The 16,813-nt window shown below is 37.7% G+C and overlaps 1 protein-coding gene across 2 annotated transcripts in view; it reads left to right on the forward strand.

Moving 5' to 3' along the window:
- slit2 (slit homolog 2 (Drosophila)) overlaps positions 1–16,813 on the forward strand; it is a 103,375-nt gene that overhangs the window by 6,462 nt on the left and 80,100 nt on the right. For both annotated transcript variants that reach the window (XM_088004502.1, XM_088004506.1), the window contains exon 4: positions 7,925–7,996. In XM_088004502.1, coding sequence (XP_087860628.1) covers positions 7,925–7,996 — 72 coding nt within the window. The remainder of the gene's footprint in view (positions 1–7,924; positions 7,997–16,813) is intronic.

The raw sequence follows: 16,813 nt of genomic DNA on the forward strand, positions 1-16,813 counted from the left end.
CGAATATTTCTGGGTCATTTTCTTTACAAACGTTGCCCTCGAAGTGGATGCACATACAAAAATAAGCTTCTGTATGTCAGCTGCAGTGCGCTGCTTAAACACGGTGATAAAACGGCTAAAAAATTTGATTTTACTCTCATAATTTTGTCAAAGCATTTGAGCTGCAATCCTATGTTTTTCACACATCAGCCTAACATTAATATTTTCACTCTGTGCTTTGATTCCACTCATTAATAGTTTGGCCCATTTAGATCACTGCTACAAATTGTGCAGAAAAATCTAAAAGGAAAAGGTTGTTTACCTGCTTTACAAAATCAGTGCCTTGATTTGAGCATCATAACCCTTACTGACCAGTATTTCAGCTGCTCTCTGTTACTCTGATTCTCAAGATCTGAGCAAAGCATTATGGGAAGGTTTTGCGATACAGCCAGACAAGGTGCTGCTGCCATCAATCCTTAGATTGTTGAGAAAACAACGTTGATTTTCCATTATACAGTTTTGCAAGTCATGGACATGGAGACATACTAAGGAGTGAAAGGTTAATAGCTGCCGATTTGCTGTGTGAACCCACAAAAAGTTACATTTTACAATGTCTGGACAGTGAAAAGAAAAATGAAACTGTGTAACAATAAATAAAAAAAGAGCTTACACGGGTTGCAGCTGAAAAAGTTACTAACGGTGGACCCACAACTACTTTCTCACAGATTTTGATATCAATAATTCGCACCCTGAGCCCATGTCTGGGATCAGAGCCACCCTTATGTAACGTCATTCACATACTTAACTGCAATGAAACACTTTATTTTTTCTTTTTTTGTTTTTCTCAATTTTTAATGTCCTTGTACTTATTAATTACAGATGTAGTGAGAAGCTTAACTCAGCAAAATGTGTTGAGTTTTAATACTTACTTTATTAAGTCTAACTGTTCTCTTGAGTCTCCAATCTAAACTTTTTATAAAAAAAAAAAAACATACCTGCATTCCTCTGTGCACCAAGTACTAATCAAAAGAAAGCATTTTATCGTTCTGATTGCTGTTTTGGTTAAAGTTGTGGGGATGAAGCGAATTGTCTGTTATGATTCCTTGACTCATTTTGTCTCATGCCTTTCTTTTCTCTGCACTGCTGATGCTCTTTGTCGAAAGAATGGGGAGCTTTATGGACCATTAGAGGGAATGTGCTAGTTTTTCACTTGCAGGCATTGCACAGCACTGCCTGGCAAAGCAGTTCTAGGAATTTCTGCACAGAGTAGCGGACAAGAAGGAAACATTTTAACTGCGTATGGCCTGCATTCAACAGAGAAATCTGACTGAAAATCCATGATATAAGGCGACGGTACGAGCCGATAAATGTCTTCTCTCATGCATCCATATGCTATAGAAGCTCAACGCACATGTTCATTTAAACAGCAATGCTACATCTTCCCAGTGACATGTTGTCATACAACATGGCTGTCCTGTCATAGTGCTGTAATGCAGTGCTTGTAGATTGGCATGTTCACAAACACAAAGATGGAGTCAGTCATCAATACCCCCCCACAGATGCCAGACAAAGGCACGTCTCTGGAGTCTGGAGTCCGGGGGTCAATTCAAAGGCCTCTGTCGTCTCGGGGGCCGGAGGGGGTGAGAGGGAACCTGCTGGGCACCGCTACCCAGAGTAGAAGACCCTAAGCTGGGCTGATGGATCCACACTGACTGCCCCCCACAGGGGTGGAAAACAGTTCCCATTCTCATCCTTTTCTGCAACTGGCTCTGGAGGGCCAGGCAGTGCAGGGCTGGGTCAGGTGTGGGCCTGTTGTCTCGGGGGCGAGGGTTAGACTGGGGTGGGGGGAAGAGAGGCAGACATGTCACAACACACTCATGCACACATATAAACACATCCATGTGCGTATGCATACACTCACAGAGAGGCACTCGCTTACGCAAGGCTGCTCTGTCAGTACTGGTTTTATCTTGGTTTTTGGGGGGCCCCAAAAACCCTCTAACGCTTCCGCTCGCCTGTCATTCATTCTTTAACCTCTCCTCATGTTTTTGCACCGTTGTCAACCATCTGGGTTTCTCCTTCTATTGTTCTGTTTATGTAGGAATGTCACAAATTCCTATCTCAAACCCCCGAGGTTATAAAATGGGAAAGATCAGGAGCTCCTGATCCTGACATCTTTCATTTGCATGTTAAAAGGATTAAAGCATCACCTCTGTTTGAATTTGGAGAGACTAAAGATGTTAAGAGTCCGAGTGCTCTGAAAAGAGAACGGCAATTAAAGGTAGTGAGACGATGAGGATGGCAGCTGAGAAAAAACCTTTTTAAAGTAACTTGTAATTGACAAATGTTATTAAAGAAATGTTTTAGAGTAAATGCCAGCAAATATTCAGGTTAAAAAATAAGAGGAAATTTGGGAGCAGGAATTAGACAGTGGTCAAACTTTGTGCTTGTTTTATACAAGCCTGAAAAAAACAGAATTGCAACTAGATGGTGGATTTCAGAGAAAGGGCCTGGATTACTGCTAAATGATTAGCTGTAAAGTTGTTTGAATAATTACATCCTTTTCACTATGTCTGCTTTTAATGAGCAGGGAACCTTGAAATCTCCCACACAATAAGAACCATTAGGTCCAAAAGGCACACTCAGGTTACACAGACATAGTTTAATGTTAAAATTTCCTTTACACCATTTTTATTCTTTAAAGAGCTTCTAATGAGAACCCATAAAAACTGTTGGAGAGGCCAGAATTTCTTAGGCTTAATGGAGTCTAGAGCGTACACTGTAATGCCCCTTCCCCACCTATTGCTGCACAACACCATTCAGGTGTCAGAAATAACACACAGCGTTCTCTTTTCTGAAATTACAGTAGTGTTGTGTGGATAACTTCTTAAAGTAGATAATATGTGCTTACTTTTTTTTGCACATTTTGCCCATGTAGCTGTACACACACACCAATTACAGGAAGAGCCCTACAGTGATGTTGGATTTTTTGGCTGATAGCAAAGGAATTTGCCAGTCAGGTGATAAGATGAGGTTTCAGCATATCTGTGTTTTCAGGCAAATATTTTATCTCACCTGAACTTTAAATTAGGAGATTGTGAGATAGGATGGAGTAAGTGTTTGTCAGATAATGGATCTTTGTTCATTTTAGAAGTTACAGATGTGAACCAACAGTAAACACTCCTGGAACAGATGTAAAACCAGATCAGACAGTTAGGTTAAAGTGGTTCTGGGTGAAGTCACTGAACTATCCGCAAAAGTTTGCACGCGTCTGTGTGCGTTAAATATTCTTTACGAGCTTTAAAGCTTCAGCAGCACTTTCAGGGTCATACATGATGGTTGAGGTTGTTTTTTTTTTTTTTTTTTTTTCTCCCCACCCAGAATCTTGAGTTGTGCTGCTGAGCTGCTCAACTTTCATGTGTCTGCGTATTTACGACTTCATTTGCATCTCCATGCTTCGGCACACCGTTGTGGCGCCCTGTATATGCCTGAGAGAGAATGAGTGTGTTTACTGTGCGGTTACTGGCCTCCCAGCATCTGTTTATGACTCTGAGGATTATCGCCACGCTGCAGTGTGACATTAACTCATTGGAGTCACTCTCACACCTCAGACTCACTGGCCACTCCGTCTTCATTCACTTTCAGCCAGACTTTGACAAGTGACAAATGAGCATGGAAGTGGCTGTTTACTGCATCTGCATGCACACGCCCAGAGAAGACAAAGATGCATTCTTTCAGGTTGAGAAACAAAGAGGCTCAGCTCGGCGCGGGCAGCGCAAAACAACGCGGAATGAAAATCCCGGAGGTATCCGGTGTTGGCTGAGCTTTGTACGTTCAAATAAACATTAAGTGACTAAAACCGAAAGCATTTCTTAAATGAATGCATCTACTTAGCTGTGAACAAGGAAAAGGAAGTGATTCATCTGAGCAAATAGTTGTTACATGTCATCTGTTGCGCAACATCTTTCCCAAAAAATATGTTGAAATACGAGTGAAATTTAAGTGCCAACATTATTTGTGGACACGTTAATTGTTATAGAAAAATAATTTTACAGATAATTTTGTGGAAGTTCACTGTTAAAAAGACTTGTTAAAGTTCAGCCTACAGGATTAATAGCTCACATTCCTAGCTAGATTCATGCTTCTAATATAAAGTAGTTCTTCTTTATTGATCTGTTTTTGATTAAAGAAAATTCTAAAAATGCGTATATCAAAATGTTACATGACAGAGATAATCCCAGTTATGTGAACCGGACCTTTAAGAGCCATAGATGAGAAATATTTAAATTATTTGTACAATGCTTTGTTTTTTAATTTTGTCATAGTTATTAAAGGAGGTTAATATTTGTTCACGCCAGTTTTATTGTGAAATTTTATTTCGAAAAGCTTACTTCCTGTTGAGCTTTATATTATATTAGAACAAAACACTGACGGGAGAAGGATTGCATATACACGGAGCAATACAGTTTTTGACCGAGTATGACGTGCATTTTTTGGAGCGAAAGCAAAAGGAAATGTATAGTTGATTTTTATATCATCATTTTTGTATTTGCAATTTTTTAGAGATAAAGAATTTTTTGTTAAATTCACAGTTTTGCGCGCGTCATCGCATTTACACCTTAGCATTGTGAGGGGTTTTACGGATGGTTGCATTGAAAGGCAACAGATTCCCATTTCCACTCATGACTGTTTGGAAGAGCTTAGACAGAGGTTTGTTTGAATGAACTTTAATTCTGAAATTCAGAAATGTTAAAAATACATCTCATATTTGATGTCGTATTTTTAGTGCCTAGTATTGTGGTTTTAGGTCAGGATAGAGGAAACCTATGATACGAGTGGATCCAGATTATGCAAAAACACTGAATGGTCTCATCCATGCACAAACAAATGCTTCACTTAATACAACATCTGTTTATCATTGGTTATATAAACACGCTTATAACAAAATTATCAGAAAGTAAAGCAATGGTCTGAAGGTACATTCCAGGCTTTATAAATCCAATATGTGAAGGAGGAAATGCAACATGATTTCTGCTCTCCAGCTGCTGGCAAACTAGTTGCTCACTTCTATCTTTGTGACAAAAACTTTTATTAGCTTTCTAAGCAAGTTCTAGAAATACATCGGTTGTCGCTACCCTTAGAGGTAATTAAAATTGTGCTTCATTTTACTGAAAACGGATTGAATGCGTTCCCACAAGGGAGAGTGTGAGAGATAAACTGTGAAAGGAAATTATTTGTATTTAGGGGTCGAAAAATGTATTACAACACATTACATAGAAATAACAAAAGAATTGACATAAACTGCAATAATTAATAAATGCAAAAAAAAAAAAAAAAGTCCGCACTAAAAAACCTTTGGTGGAGTTACTTGATGTAAATGTATCATTTCATTCCTGTTCCATTCTGCATTGTGAGATTTTTGGTACTTTGCATTATTGAATACTCATTCAGATAAAAGGCAGCTTACTAAAGAGGAAACTATCAATAATTAAATTTAAGAATTCATGACCTCAGGGAAGTTTTTCAGAGGAGGAGAAAGCAAATTTGTAAAGTTTGGTTAATCTAATATATATTTTTTTTTACTATATACTGCAAAAATAACAGATCGATACTTCATCAGATCAATAAACTCATCGAGCCCCCCTCCCCCGAGATTCAGCAAATAAGACAAGATTTGATTTCTGTGTTTTTACTTCATTATCTGGTTCTCCAAGTCTGACAGCACTGTGAGACTATTTTAAGAGGATGAGCTCATACCACCTTTCTGGCATCGCCACTCCAGCACACACCCTCCCAGGGGGATGTCTAGCCCACTAACGGGTTCTGATGGCCGAGCAGGAGCTGCAGAGGGGAGTGGGCCTCTCTCTCTCTGGGACCATGTGGAGCTCTTAGCTGCGAGAGCGAGCCTTAACGGAAGATTGGTGAATAATTTAGAAACATCATTTCTGCTGGCCGTTAAATATTTAAGCAGCCTCTGATGTAACTGTGGAACATGAATGTCGGTGCGTGTGCGCGAGCGTCTTTTGCACGTCTGTGCGCTCTGGGGTGGAAGACGGATGCAGAGAGGGTGATGTTATTTAAGGAGAGTCCAGCTCGGCATATTTGGAAGTAAAAAGAGGTGAAACGCAGAGGTTGGAAGAGGAAAAAGTTGATGAGAGGAGAAATGACAGATCTTCAAATTCTTGAATGGAGTCGGTGTTTTGTTGTATCAACTTGGAGAGTTTTTTTTAATATAAATACAGTGACTTACACAAGTATTTGAACTTGTTTGTATGTTTCTGATGCTTATAAATCTGAAAAGTGTGGCATGCATTTGTACCCCCCACCCCAGAATTAATTTGTAGTTACAGCTGCAGTCTTCTATGGTATGTCTCTACCAACTTTAAATATAATTTAAATATGAGCTGCACTTTGATTAGGCCGTTTTGACTCATGAATATGCATGCTTTGGTCTAAATAATGCCAGCGTAGCTCTTGCTGTTGGGCGACGTTGTTGTTTTCAGCCTCTAACAGGTTTTCTTTCAACTTTAACTCATTCTTGTTTTTCTCGTATTTACTCTCCTCACTTCATTTGTGTCCAGTAGCAGTCCAGAGAGCATCCGTTGCTGGCCCTGTCACGTGTTTGCGTGCAAGTGTGTGTGTGTGTGTCAGGGTTAAACTGTTTCAGCAGGCCGTCTCTCAATGTGTCACTCTGTTGCCTTACTCTGCTCTGACTCACTTTAAGACTCGGCCACACATACCAACATGAACTGGCACACAAACCTCTTCACTCCTCTCAACCGGGGTTAAATGATCGCACCCAGATTATTAAACTCGCCCGAGTTCTCTCAACTCTTCTCTCTGTGTGTGTGCGCGTGTGTATGTGTGCGTGTGTGTGTGTGTGTGTGTGTGTATGTGATGATGAGTTGTTGTGGGTTCTTCCCCTCTGAGGGCCTTGTTTACTCAGTGGGGTCTTTTTCACACATTCGGTAGCCCGGCCAGACTGCCTGTTTGTTTTTCCCACATCGTCTCCTCTCCCTCGTCTTTGTGGAAATAACGTTCCCCATCGCCCCCTTCAGCTGAACCCCTTCCCTTCGCGTTTCCCCCCCCATCTCCTCCCTTCATCTTTCGCAGGTTTAGTGTTTGTTTGTCGGCTATGCTCAACCCATTAAATCATGGATAACTTTTTTTTTTTTCTTTTTTTCAGATGTACACCTCCATGAACACATGCATTTATGAAATAGTATCCATTAGTTTTGTATTTATTTTTTGCAAAAACCCAACCAGTTGAAATTGTTTTAAGGAAACTGTTCAATCATTGCGACAGCCGTGATTTTGTTATTTCTCAGCTTGGGAAACTGCATAAATGTACAGGTAATCCCAGAATTATTCATACCTCCATCAGACTTAGGTTGGAAGTGATCTTTTCAATTATAACAATGCATTTCTTCAGAGGATCCACGGTGACACAGTTGTTGCCTTGTAGCAAAAAGAGGTTCGATTCCCTGTCTGTTTTTTTTCTGCAAGACGTTTCGCATGTTCTTGACAGTTTTTCTGGATTCTTCCATTGTCAAAAAACAAGACTGCTGGGTTAATTTATTTTCAGAAAATGAGAAATGGTCAAAACAGCGGAAAGGATGCAGCGCTTTCAGACCTCAATAATGCAAAGAGAACAAGTTCATATTCATTTAGAAACAACGCTAATGTTTTAACTCAGGAAGAGTTCAGAAATGAATATTTGGTGGAATAACCAGGAGTTTTTCAATGGGGTTCGGTGCAGTGGGCTCTTAATGTTTTATATATATATATATATATATATATATATATATATATATGAAATGCTAAAATATTGCCATTATTATTAGCATAAAGACAAACCAAAATATATATTTTTTAAAAATAGCAGTTATCCACATCTATATTTTAAGCCCACTCTTGTATCTAATCTTGTTTTGTGTTTTTACAGCCGCCTGAATCGGAATAATCTGGCCGTGTTTCCTGAGCTGCTTTTCCTGGGAACGACAAAACTTCACAGACTGTAAGTCATGCTGCTGTTTTTTTTTTTTTTCTTTTTCTTATGTCTGTCGCTCATTTGATTTCTACTGAACGCCTGTAGCGCAAGAAACCTTTTTACTTGTGACGAAGCTCAAAAGATTGCTAATGCTTTAAATGAGTTTGTGTATTTCTAACATCAACAAATCCAAGTCCAGTGGGTTTGATGTTCCAACAATTCTTTGTAAAATGCCAAAGAAAAAGGTTTTCTTTGTGACATTGTGCTGGGGTTCTCGGTTGGATGAAGGTGTTAGGAGGGTGAGAAACTGAACTTGCATGGCACTGTCCGTAGCAGCCAGTTCAGTAGCTAATGGAGATTATCACCCCAACAGCTGCTGCCCGCTGGGAGAGAGGTGTGTGTTTTAGTCTGTGAGCGGAGAAAGTGAGAATGGCTGACAGAAGAAGGTCTAATTAGATATTTCAGAACTGGTTTTTCCTTTGGGTTACCTTTTCGCCACAACATAGTTTCAGTTGCACACATAAATTGCTCTGGTTTGCATTCAACCTGGCAAACCGCTGTTTGTTTTCGCTGAGCACCTTCTCCAGTCTGTCCCAGTGTTCTCTGTGAACCGAGTTTTGGATTCCCAGTACTGCTGGGCTGGGCCTGCAACGCTGCTGAAACTGTGGGAACCGACTTCCCGTCACGGTCATTTGCGGGTCCCGGGGAGTAATTATGGTTGCATATATTTATATGTGCGGCTGAATATATTTATCTAAAGCTATGCTGAAATGCTGAGCTGATTCACACAGTGTGTGAAAGTTGTTTATGTTCTGCGGCTGCTGCCGTGGTCGGCTGGGCTTGACCCGCTGTGTATAAGGGTGTGTGTCTGCATGCGCGTCTGTGATTCTGCAAGTGTGTGTGCTCTCAAGGCCAAGAGCTGGCACTTTGCTCAGCGTGTGGGCTGAGGTAAAAATACAACGCAGATAAATTGCGCTACTCAACATGTCACTTACAAGCGTTTTTATGTTAGCTGTCTCAGCATCGATGATGTAAAAATATTTAATTTCAGCTAAGATTCACAGACACAAAAAATGAAAGCAGCAAAATAAATTTAAGGACTAATCAAACTGCTGAGAAATGACATTTGCACACCATTCGGTGAAAGCTGAAACACATTTTTATTGTTTAATGAAAAACTTATTTTCTGCTGTTGTTTAGATTTTATAGTCTTTTCACTTTTAGAAAACAAAAGAAGTCCCTGAGAACCTCTGAAATACAATCTTGTTGGGTTTCATATTGAGGGCTTAAGGTATGTGCTAGCTTGACTGGCTTTCAGTTTTGCAACAGTGCAGCTATAAATGAACACTTGCTGAACCTGCTATTATGAAAATGTTTTCATTTTTTGTGGCTTTAACATGTGTGTGTTTGTGAGTACATACTGTATGAGTTTAACCTTTGCACAGCTCTGTGGTTTAGCCTTCTGAGAGCTGAGTTGTAGTACGAATGAGGTCAGGTGTGATTTCTGTACATTTGTTTGCTTAGACAAACACATGACTGAGATTGATTCGTGCCTGAATACGTGCAGTTGTGAAGGTATGAGATTTTGGTGTCAACTAAACTGAATAAAACTTTTTTCACATTATAAGACTGAAGGTGATGGATTAGTTTTCCAAAACATCACAATCTGAACGTATATTGAATTATTTATTGAAATTGTGTTGCTCCTGTAAGTGAACTCCCACTGGTGCTACCTTTTGAATTAAAGTGATTAAATTCTAACTAAAAAATGTATTCTTAAAATCATTTAAGAATATATTTAGCTTACCTTGACATATCATTGTACTATATATAATTAAAAAAACTGAAAATGAGAGAATACAATGATATATTTGTCCATATTTCAGTCCTGAGCAACACATTTAAAAAGGTTTAAACTGAAGTACTTTGTTTTTGTTAATCTAACAAATCTGGGTTTCCTTGACAGCTGATGTCTTGATGTCAGAAAAACGTAATAAAACTATGGATGTTTTATTTGACGCACCAACATAATGTCATACTAGCTTTCTTAACTTTTTAATATCATGTTGGACCAGAATATTGAGACAACTGTCAGACAGAAACTTTAATTAGGACAAATGATCTGTTGCTGGTAGGAAAAAACAGTCAGCAGTGACCTGAACAGTATTTGTTGGTGAGTCAAATGCCGTTAGCATTACTAATGTAGACCACTGGTGAATTTACTTGCACTTAAACATTGCTAACTTCACATCCAAATACATATAAATTATTGACAAATAAACATAAATTAATAAATGTACCAGAGTCAGAAAGTGGTTTCTATAGCCTTGTACTAAAATTATTTATTAGGTGTTTAACCTATATCTTCAGGTTCCACAGATAGTCAAAGTCAGTGGGTTACATGTCCAAGGGTCGATGGATGAAATAAAAACATCAATATTAGTATGTCACAAGGGATACTGCGAAGTATCTACAAAACCTTTCTTCACTTAATATTGGCAGTCCCTTTGAAGTTGTTTGGCTTGATGGCTTTTTAAAGTAAATGAAATGAAGATGAACAAACATGATCTGAAATTAAAATATTTAAAACATGTCCTTGCTGATGGTATTGTTGCAAATTCCTGCAACAGAAGAAAGAGCATGTAGAATGAGATCTGAATCCTCTTCATCATACCCCATTTCAAACACCTGTGTCCAGGCCGTGCCGTCTACCGCCGTCGTTAGATGCTCACATCGTCGTTCGCGGCGCTCCAGGTCCCTGACTCCGTTACAAAGACTCACCTGGAGACATATTGTTCTGGAAGTACCGAAATGTCCTCTGTGTTTCTGTCTGAATGTGACACAGAGATGGCTCTCCTGCTCCCTACTCCAACGAGAGTCACGCAGCAGCAGTGCTGAGGACCACAGCTGGGACTGTTTGCTCTGAGGGGAAAAGAAGAGAGCAATGAGACACTTTTAGTGGGAGATCAAACTGTGCCAGTTCATTAGAGGGACTCTGTAAAGTAAGATGGACCGGCAATAACTTCAAGCTCTGGACTTTAACCAAGAATTGTGCTAGCTCAAGAAACCCTTCGTATTAGGTTTAAGATCAGACAATACAAACTCTATTTAGGGTAAGAGAAGGCAATTTTATTTATGTAGCACATATTCAGGACAAGGCAGTTTAAAATGCTTTGCAAGCAGAGCAAGAAAACCAAACAAAAGAGAGAAAGGTAAAAGTATAAAACTACTTATTGGTCCTCTATGTTTAATAAGAATAAGTAATCCATAATTTATAAACTAGTAGGGCTTTCTCTGGATCCAGGTTCTGATAAAAGCAGATGTTGGTTCTCCATGTTCCGTAAGATTAGGGAGGCATAAAACTAAATGCATAAAACTATGTAACCACAGATTTACAGAAAAATCTGTGGTTACATAGAAATTAAACCAGGTAGATAAAAACATGAGTACAATACACTTCTACGTTTTGCGAAAAACCCAAAGGAAATAAATACAAAGAAAATCAATTATTTAATGAATCATTGTCGCTAACTTATCCATTTTACATTATGAGAGGATTAGTTAATTTTATGTTTTTAAAAATACAATGCTTATTATATGCTGTGAAATATTTTTTTCTTATTTTCTTAAAATTGTTTTATTATTGTTATTATTTTTTTGTCTAACCATGCAGTGTATGTCCATAAAATGAAAAGACAAAAATTAGAAAACTAATTCTTGAAAACACTGATTTCCTGTTACTTTTCTGATTTAAATATGTTAATGGTGACTTTCAGTTAATATTTGTTGCAGAGTAACCAAGTCAGTTTGTTGGAAATGGTTCTCATACAAGAATTCATGTTGTTGTTTGAGCTGTTTTGTGATCTTTGGTTGATGATCCTGACCAGGCAAGTGCAGCAGAGCAAGGAAAGTTCAACCTCAAGCTGACCTCATGACCCAATGTTGGTCATCAGGTGTAAATTATTTTTGATTCAGACGCAGAATTATTACTTTAGCTTAATTAGCACATCTCCCTCCAATATTTTAATGGGGTTAGTAATAGAATAATAGACATCATTGGTGAATAGCTGTTATTAGCAAATTCCCTGAAGTAGAAAATGTAACATTATTGGAAATGATATTTTCTGTCATTTTCCAATAACATCTGTAATGAGTTTTTTTGTTCTAAGGGAGAGATTGTATCCAGTTAAATCATGGCTCACAACACAGCTGAAAAATAAGCTGGAAAAATAAACCCTGACACTTTGATTAATAAAAGATGACCTGTTGAGTTTGATAGATTTTTAATATTTGTCTGCCCAGCTTAAATGAAGGGAATGATTGGTAAGAGGAAACATCGTCTCAGCTTTTACATTGTAATGTATGGATATGAATGATTATGAATTCAGAAATGTTGCGTGTGTTCATATATGGGTTATATTTGTGTGTGCGGTGGGAGATTGTGGTCACTTTTGGTTACCATACCGTTGCAATTGCTAATTAGGTCCGGATTAATTACATTTTTGTTTATTCTGCCTTTGCTGTGCTAATTTAAGAGTCTGAAACAACATGAAGCATAAATTGGTTAAGTAGATTTTGTTCTTGGTATTTTATGTGAGAATTTCCTTCGAGAAGGAAAGAAAGGCAAACTTTTGGAAAATAAAAATGTGTTAAAAGGACTATTTTAAGTAGATGTGTTACCATCAAAGATATTTGAGGTGTTACAAAGCTCTAATTTGAAGCAGTCACTTAGAGAAAAACAAAACTTTGAAGAATACTTCAGAATTGAGAAGTTTCTTTACAAGTTTCTGACCAAAAGAAACCAATTACGAGTGGAAATGAGTGAAGGAGAGAGAGGCGTCAACTCTAATGCGTTTCAGTGTAACATCCAAATGAACCACAGCACCTAAAGTTACTCAGCAGAACATTTCCCAGTACGCAACGCTCCCTCCATCATCTTTCCCACAGTGCACAGAACACATTTACATGCATAATTAAACTTTTCCATTGTTTGTGCTGTAGTGGTTTGGTGGCATACATCAACACGCTTTCATCTGCGTCTACATGTGTGTTTAATGTTTAAAGGCCATTTGGGTCTTATAACCAGAATTTTTTTTTGTTTTGCTTTGTTTTTAAGAGTGTTCATTTCTGGAATTTATAGTTTATTGGCTTCACTAATCCATCACAAACACCTGATACCATTACATTAATCACTGTAACCCAATAGTCAGTCATATAACCTTTTGTATTTTTAATGTTGTGGCTGACTGGGACATTTTTATGGCATCTGAAGTATCATGATGGAAACGTTGTTCATCCGTCTCCAGTCCACATAACCATGATATCACATTAACTATTTCCTTGTCATCTCAGGATTATGTCTGAACTCAAACACAGTTTTAATATGCTCCTCAATCTTTGCTGTATAACTGCTGAGTTTTATTGTTTTGTTTGAAGCAAGGATCCCACCACTTTGCACAATACGTTGAGTATTTTGTGGAGTATGATTTCGAAACTTACTGAACAATTAGCACACCAGTTTGTTGAGAAGTGAACTTAAATTGTCTAGAGGGGTCGTTAACAGCAGCAAGTATACACCTAGTTTACCAAGAGTGAACTATATGCTGCCGGTAGCTAACATCCTTCCTTTCGGGCGATAAAACATTAAGACCACCAAATCACTGTTTTGATAGAAGCTCATAAAACACTTTTTTTTAAAGCTCTCAGTGTCTAACCTTGTGCTTGCAGAAGATTCAGCAGTCTGCTTCATGGCTTTGCAACAATATGCTACTTTCAATGTGCGCCAGTTGTGAGAACTCAGCTGAGGAATGCAGAAGAGGACAAGAAGTAAATTTCTAACCTCGTTCAGCTCATCAGAATTTTAGATACATGTTTGCATTTTATTCTTTTGTTCATTTCAATATGTTGCAAAAAAAGAACATTATTTTATATTTTTGCTGTTCTGATAGACAATCTGCAACAAAGCAGAAAAGATGCTTCATGCATATCTGAACTTTTCATTTACTGTTTTGTTAGCGTTATCTTTATCAGCATTTCATTTAGTTACAAAACTATTTAAAATTGAAAAAAAAAAACAGCTTTCATTTACTTAATTTCTGCTTTCCAGTTTTTAATTATGTCCAATTTTATTGTCATTTCATCTGGACAAATACTATCTTATCCTGTTTTGAGTTTTGTTTCATTTTTAAAGAAGAGATGTTGGAAGAAATTGCAAAGAAAAGTCGGTAACACTTTATTTGAAGGGGGGTGAATAAGACTGTCATGACACAGTCATAAACATGACATAACACCTGTCATGAACATGAATAAGCCTTCATGAATATTTATGACTGTTTCATAAAGTGTCATTTGGTAAATTATGACACTTTTAATACAAAGTTGACATTATTCAAAATGTCTTTGTTATGACAACTTGACCAAGAAATCATTACTGTTTAAACTTTGCCTTTAATAACATAAAATTACCTAAATTTTAAAGTGAAATCAGTAATACTTTTATAACAAATTTATATCAGTAATGATTTCTTGGTTAATGTCAAGTTGTCATAACAAAGACATTTTGAATAATGTCAACTTTGTATTAAAAGTGTCATAATTTACCGAATGACGCTTTATGACAACAGTCATAAATATTCATGAAGGCTTATTCATGTTCATGACAGGTGTTATGTCATGTTTATGACAGGGTCATGTCAGTCTTATTCACCCCCCTTCAAATAGAGTGTTACCGAAAAGTCGTTTATGGTATTTGATGCGTGAGCTTAAGAAAGTATCCTACCACTTTTACTTATGAAACGTAAACATTTAAAAAGTTAATTGACACACATTACATCAGCATTAAATAAGAGTTTGAATGAGTTAAAGTGCATTTTTAATGTGTGTTTGTTGATGTGTATATAGTACGCTCTAATCCTCTACTAAACGCTTTCCTGATGACGCTTTGCCACAAAGCACTGAGTCTTAACGTTGTAGCTTTGTCTTCTGTGAAAGGTTAACCCCACTCCACACACACACACACATGCACACACACACACTTTCTCACAGAAACACTCACATGCAGACTCTGCCAAGTACTACAGCCTGGGCACTGGTGTGACACGAAAGTGCAGGAAAACTTCAGAGGATGTGGGCCTTTCTATGGTGTCAATAGTTTGTTGGTTCCATAGAGAGAGGAGGGGGGAGACAGGAAGAGAGAGGTCAAAGGTAGAGAGGATGAAATTTTCTCTGAGTAAATAATGTTTTTTAATTAAGATAGAGGTGCTCCAAGCGTTTTTGTTGCCACAGTGACGATGACCTCTGGGTTTGAGAGCGGTCAAAGGTGAAGAATGTTCCAGACGTGAGATCTAAGTAGGAGGTGATTTATACAAGCAAAGAACTGGGCGGTCGCCTCCCTCTTACCAACAAAAACTTGTGAAAAATTAAACCTTTGGTAAGAAAAAATTTAAAGTATGTTTGGATGAATTTTGTCCATGCAAAATGTTATGACTTGCAGTTTTTATCAGTGAGATCATCAATACATTTTAATGCAGTTTTCAGTAATAAAACTTTGACAAAGATTAACAGCAAAGAAGTCAATTATATTGTAAAATAAAATCTGTGACGTAATTAAAAGAGCTTATTGAGCACCTAGTGAGTAATGTATGAGCAAACATATTTCCAATAATTGCAAGACTTGTTGTTCATATAGTTTAAAAACCTTAAACGTTTAAGGTACTTCTTTACTTCCTATGCTTAGCCTTGATTCTTAGGTTTGTTCCATTTGTAATAAAATTTATTCACACTTCCCATTTGCTTATTCTCACAAAGAAAGTTGAAGAGGATTATACAAAGAAGCACAATCTGAATAACAATAAAAAATAAAATAAACCTTAATGACAAATAAAAAAATACTAACAAGCTCACAAACTTTCTTTAATTTAATTAAAGTTTAGTGATGGAATTTATTAGCTCAAAGCTTTAAGATACAGTTTGGGATAGCTCACAACCAATAGCCATAAAATGTCATACATTTCCACCCTGTCTCTTTATTTTTTGCTTCACTTCAGATATTTTTTCTTTCTTCGTTGAAGAAACGAGTATAGCTGCAGGCGCATTGCGTTACGATTCAGCAATGTTTTCTGCACCCCCTGGTTGCTGTTTCTAGCAGATATAAAAACTCACAAACATGCACTCTAATTAGAGAACGGCTCTTTAACACACACACACACACACACACACACACAGGTTTTTTTCTAGTTCAAGAAATGTTTTCATTAGCACTCTTGGATCAGACACATTGTATTTAGTCAAAACAGTGGGAAAGGTAATTGTATGTTTCTTTCCTTGCTGTTTAACGTCTTGGTCTTCAAATGCTTCCATGTCATGCTTGCACAGATTATGAATTACCTTGAGGGTGAGCTAATAGTTACAACAGTTTCGAGGTGTTGGTGACTCACCATCATATGAATCACATGACCGCCTATCTGAAACGCTCAAGGCGACTCATTCCTAAGAAGTGATTTGGTCATTCTCGTCCGAACACAATGCCTGATTCACTCTCGAGTTATTTTAGTAAGAGTTTTCCAGCTCCGCTGATGTTGTTTAGGGGGCAACAGAACAACAAATTATTTTACACAGCAACAATGTAAAGGATGTGTGCACAGCTCTTTTTTGTGTGCTTTTTGCGGTCTTTACTGCTGTGTGCAGTTTTTTTTTCTTTCGTTTTTTTGCTAAGCTGCATTACATCCTCAGCTTTAACTGTGCGCCATAAAACATGACGTGAGTTCTGGCCTGAACTCTGCTGGATTTAATAACTTTGGCTTGCTAAATTTAACTCAGTTTACCATGAGAGCATGGCACTAAGGT

This window comes from Poecilia mexicana, unplaced genomic scaffold, assembly GCF_051168715.1.
Source record: "Poecilia mexicana isolate PSO_F unplaced genomic scaffold, ASM5116871v1 scaffold_1, whole genome shotgun sequence".
NCBI classification, from domain to species: domain Eukaryota; kingdom Metazoa; phylum Chordata; class Actinopteri; order Cyprinodontiformes; family Poeciliidae; genus Poecilia; species Poecilia mexicana.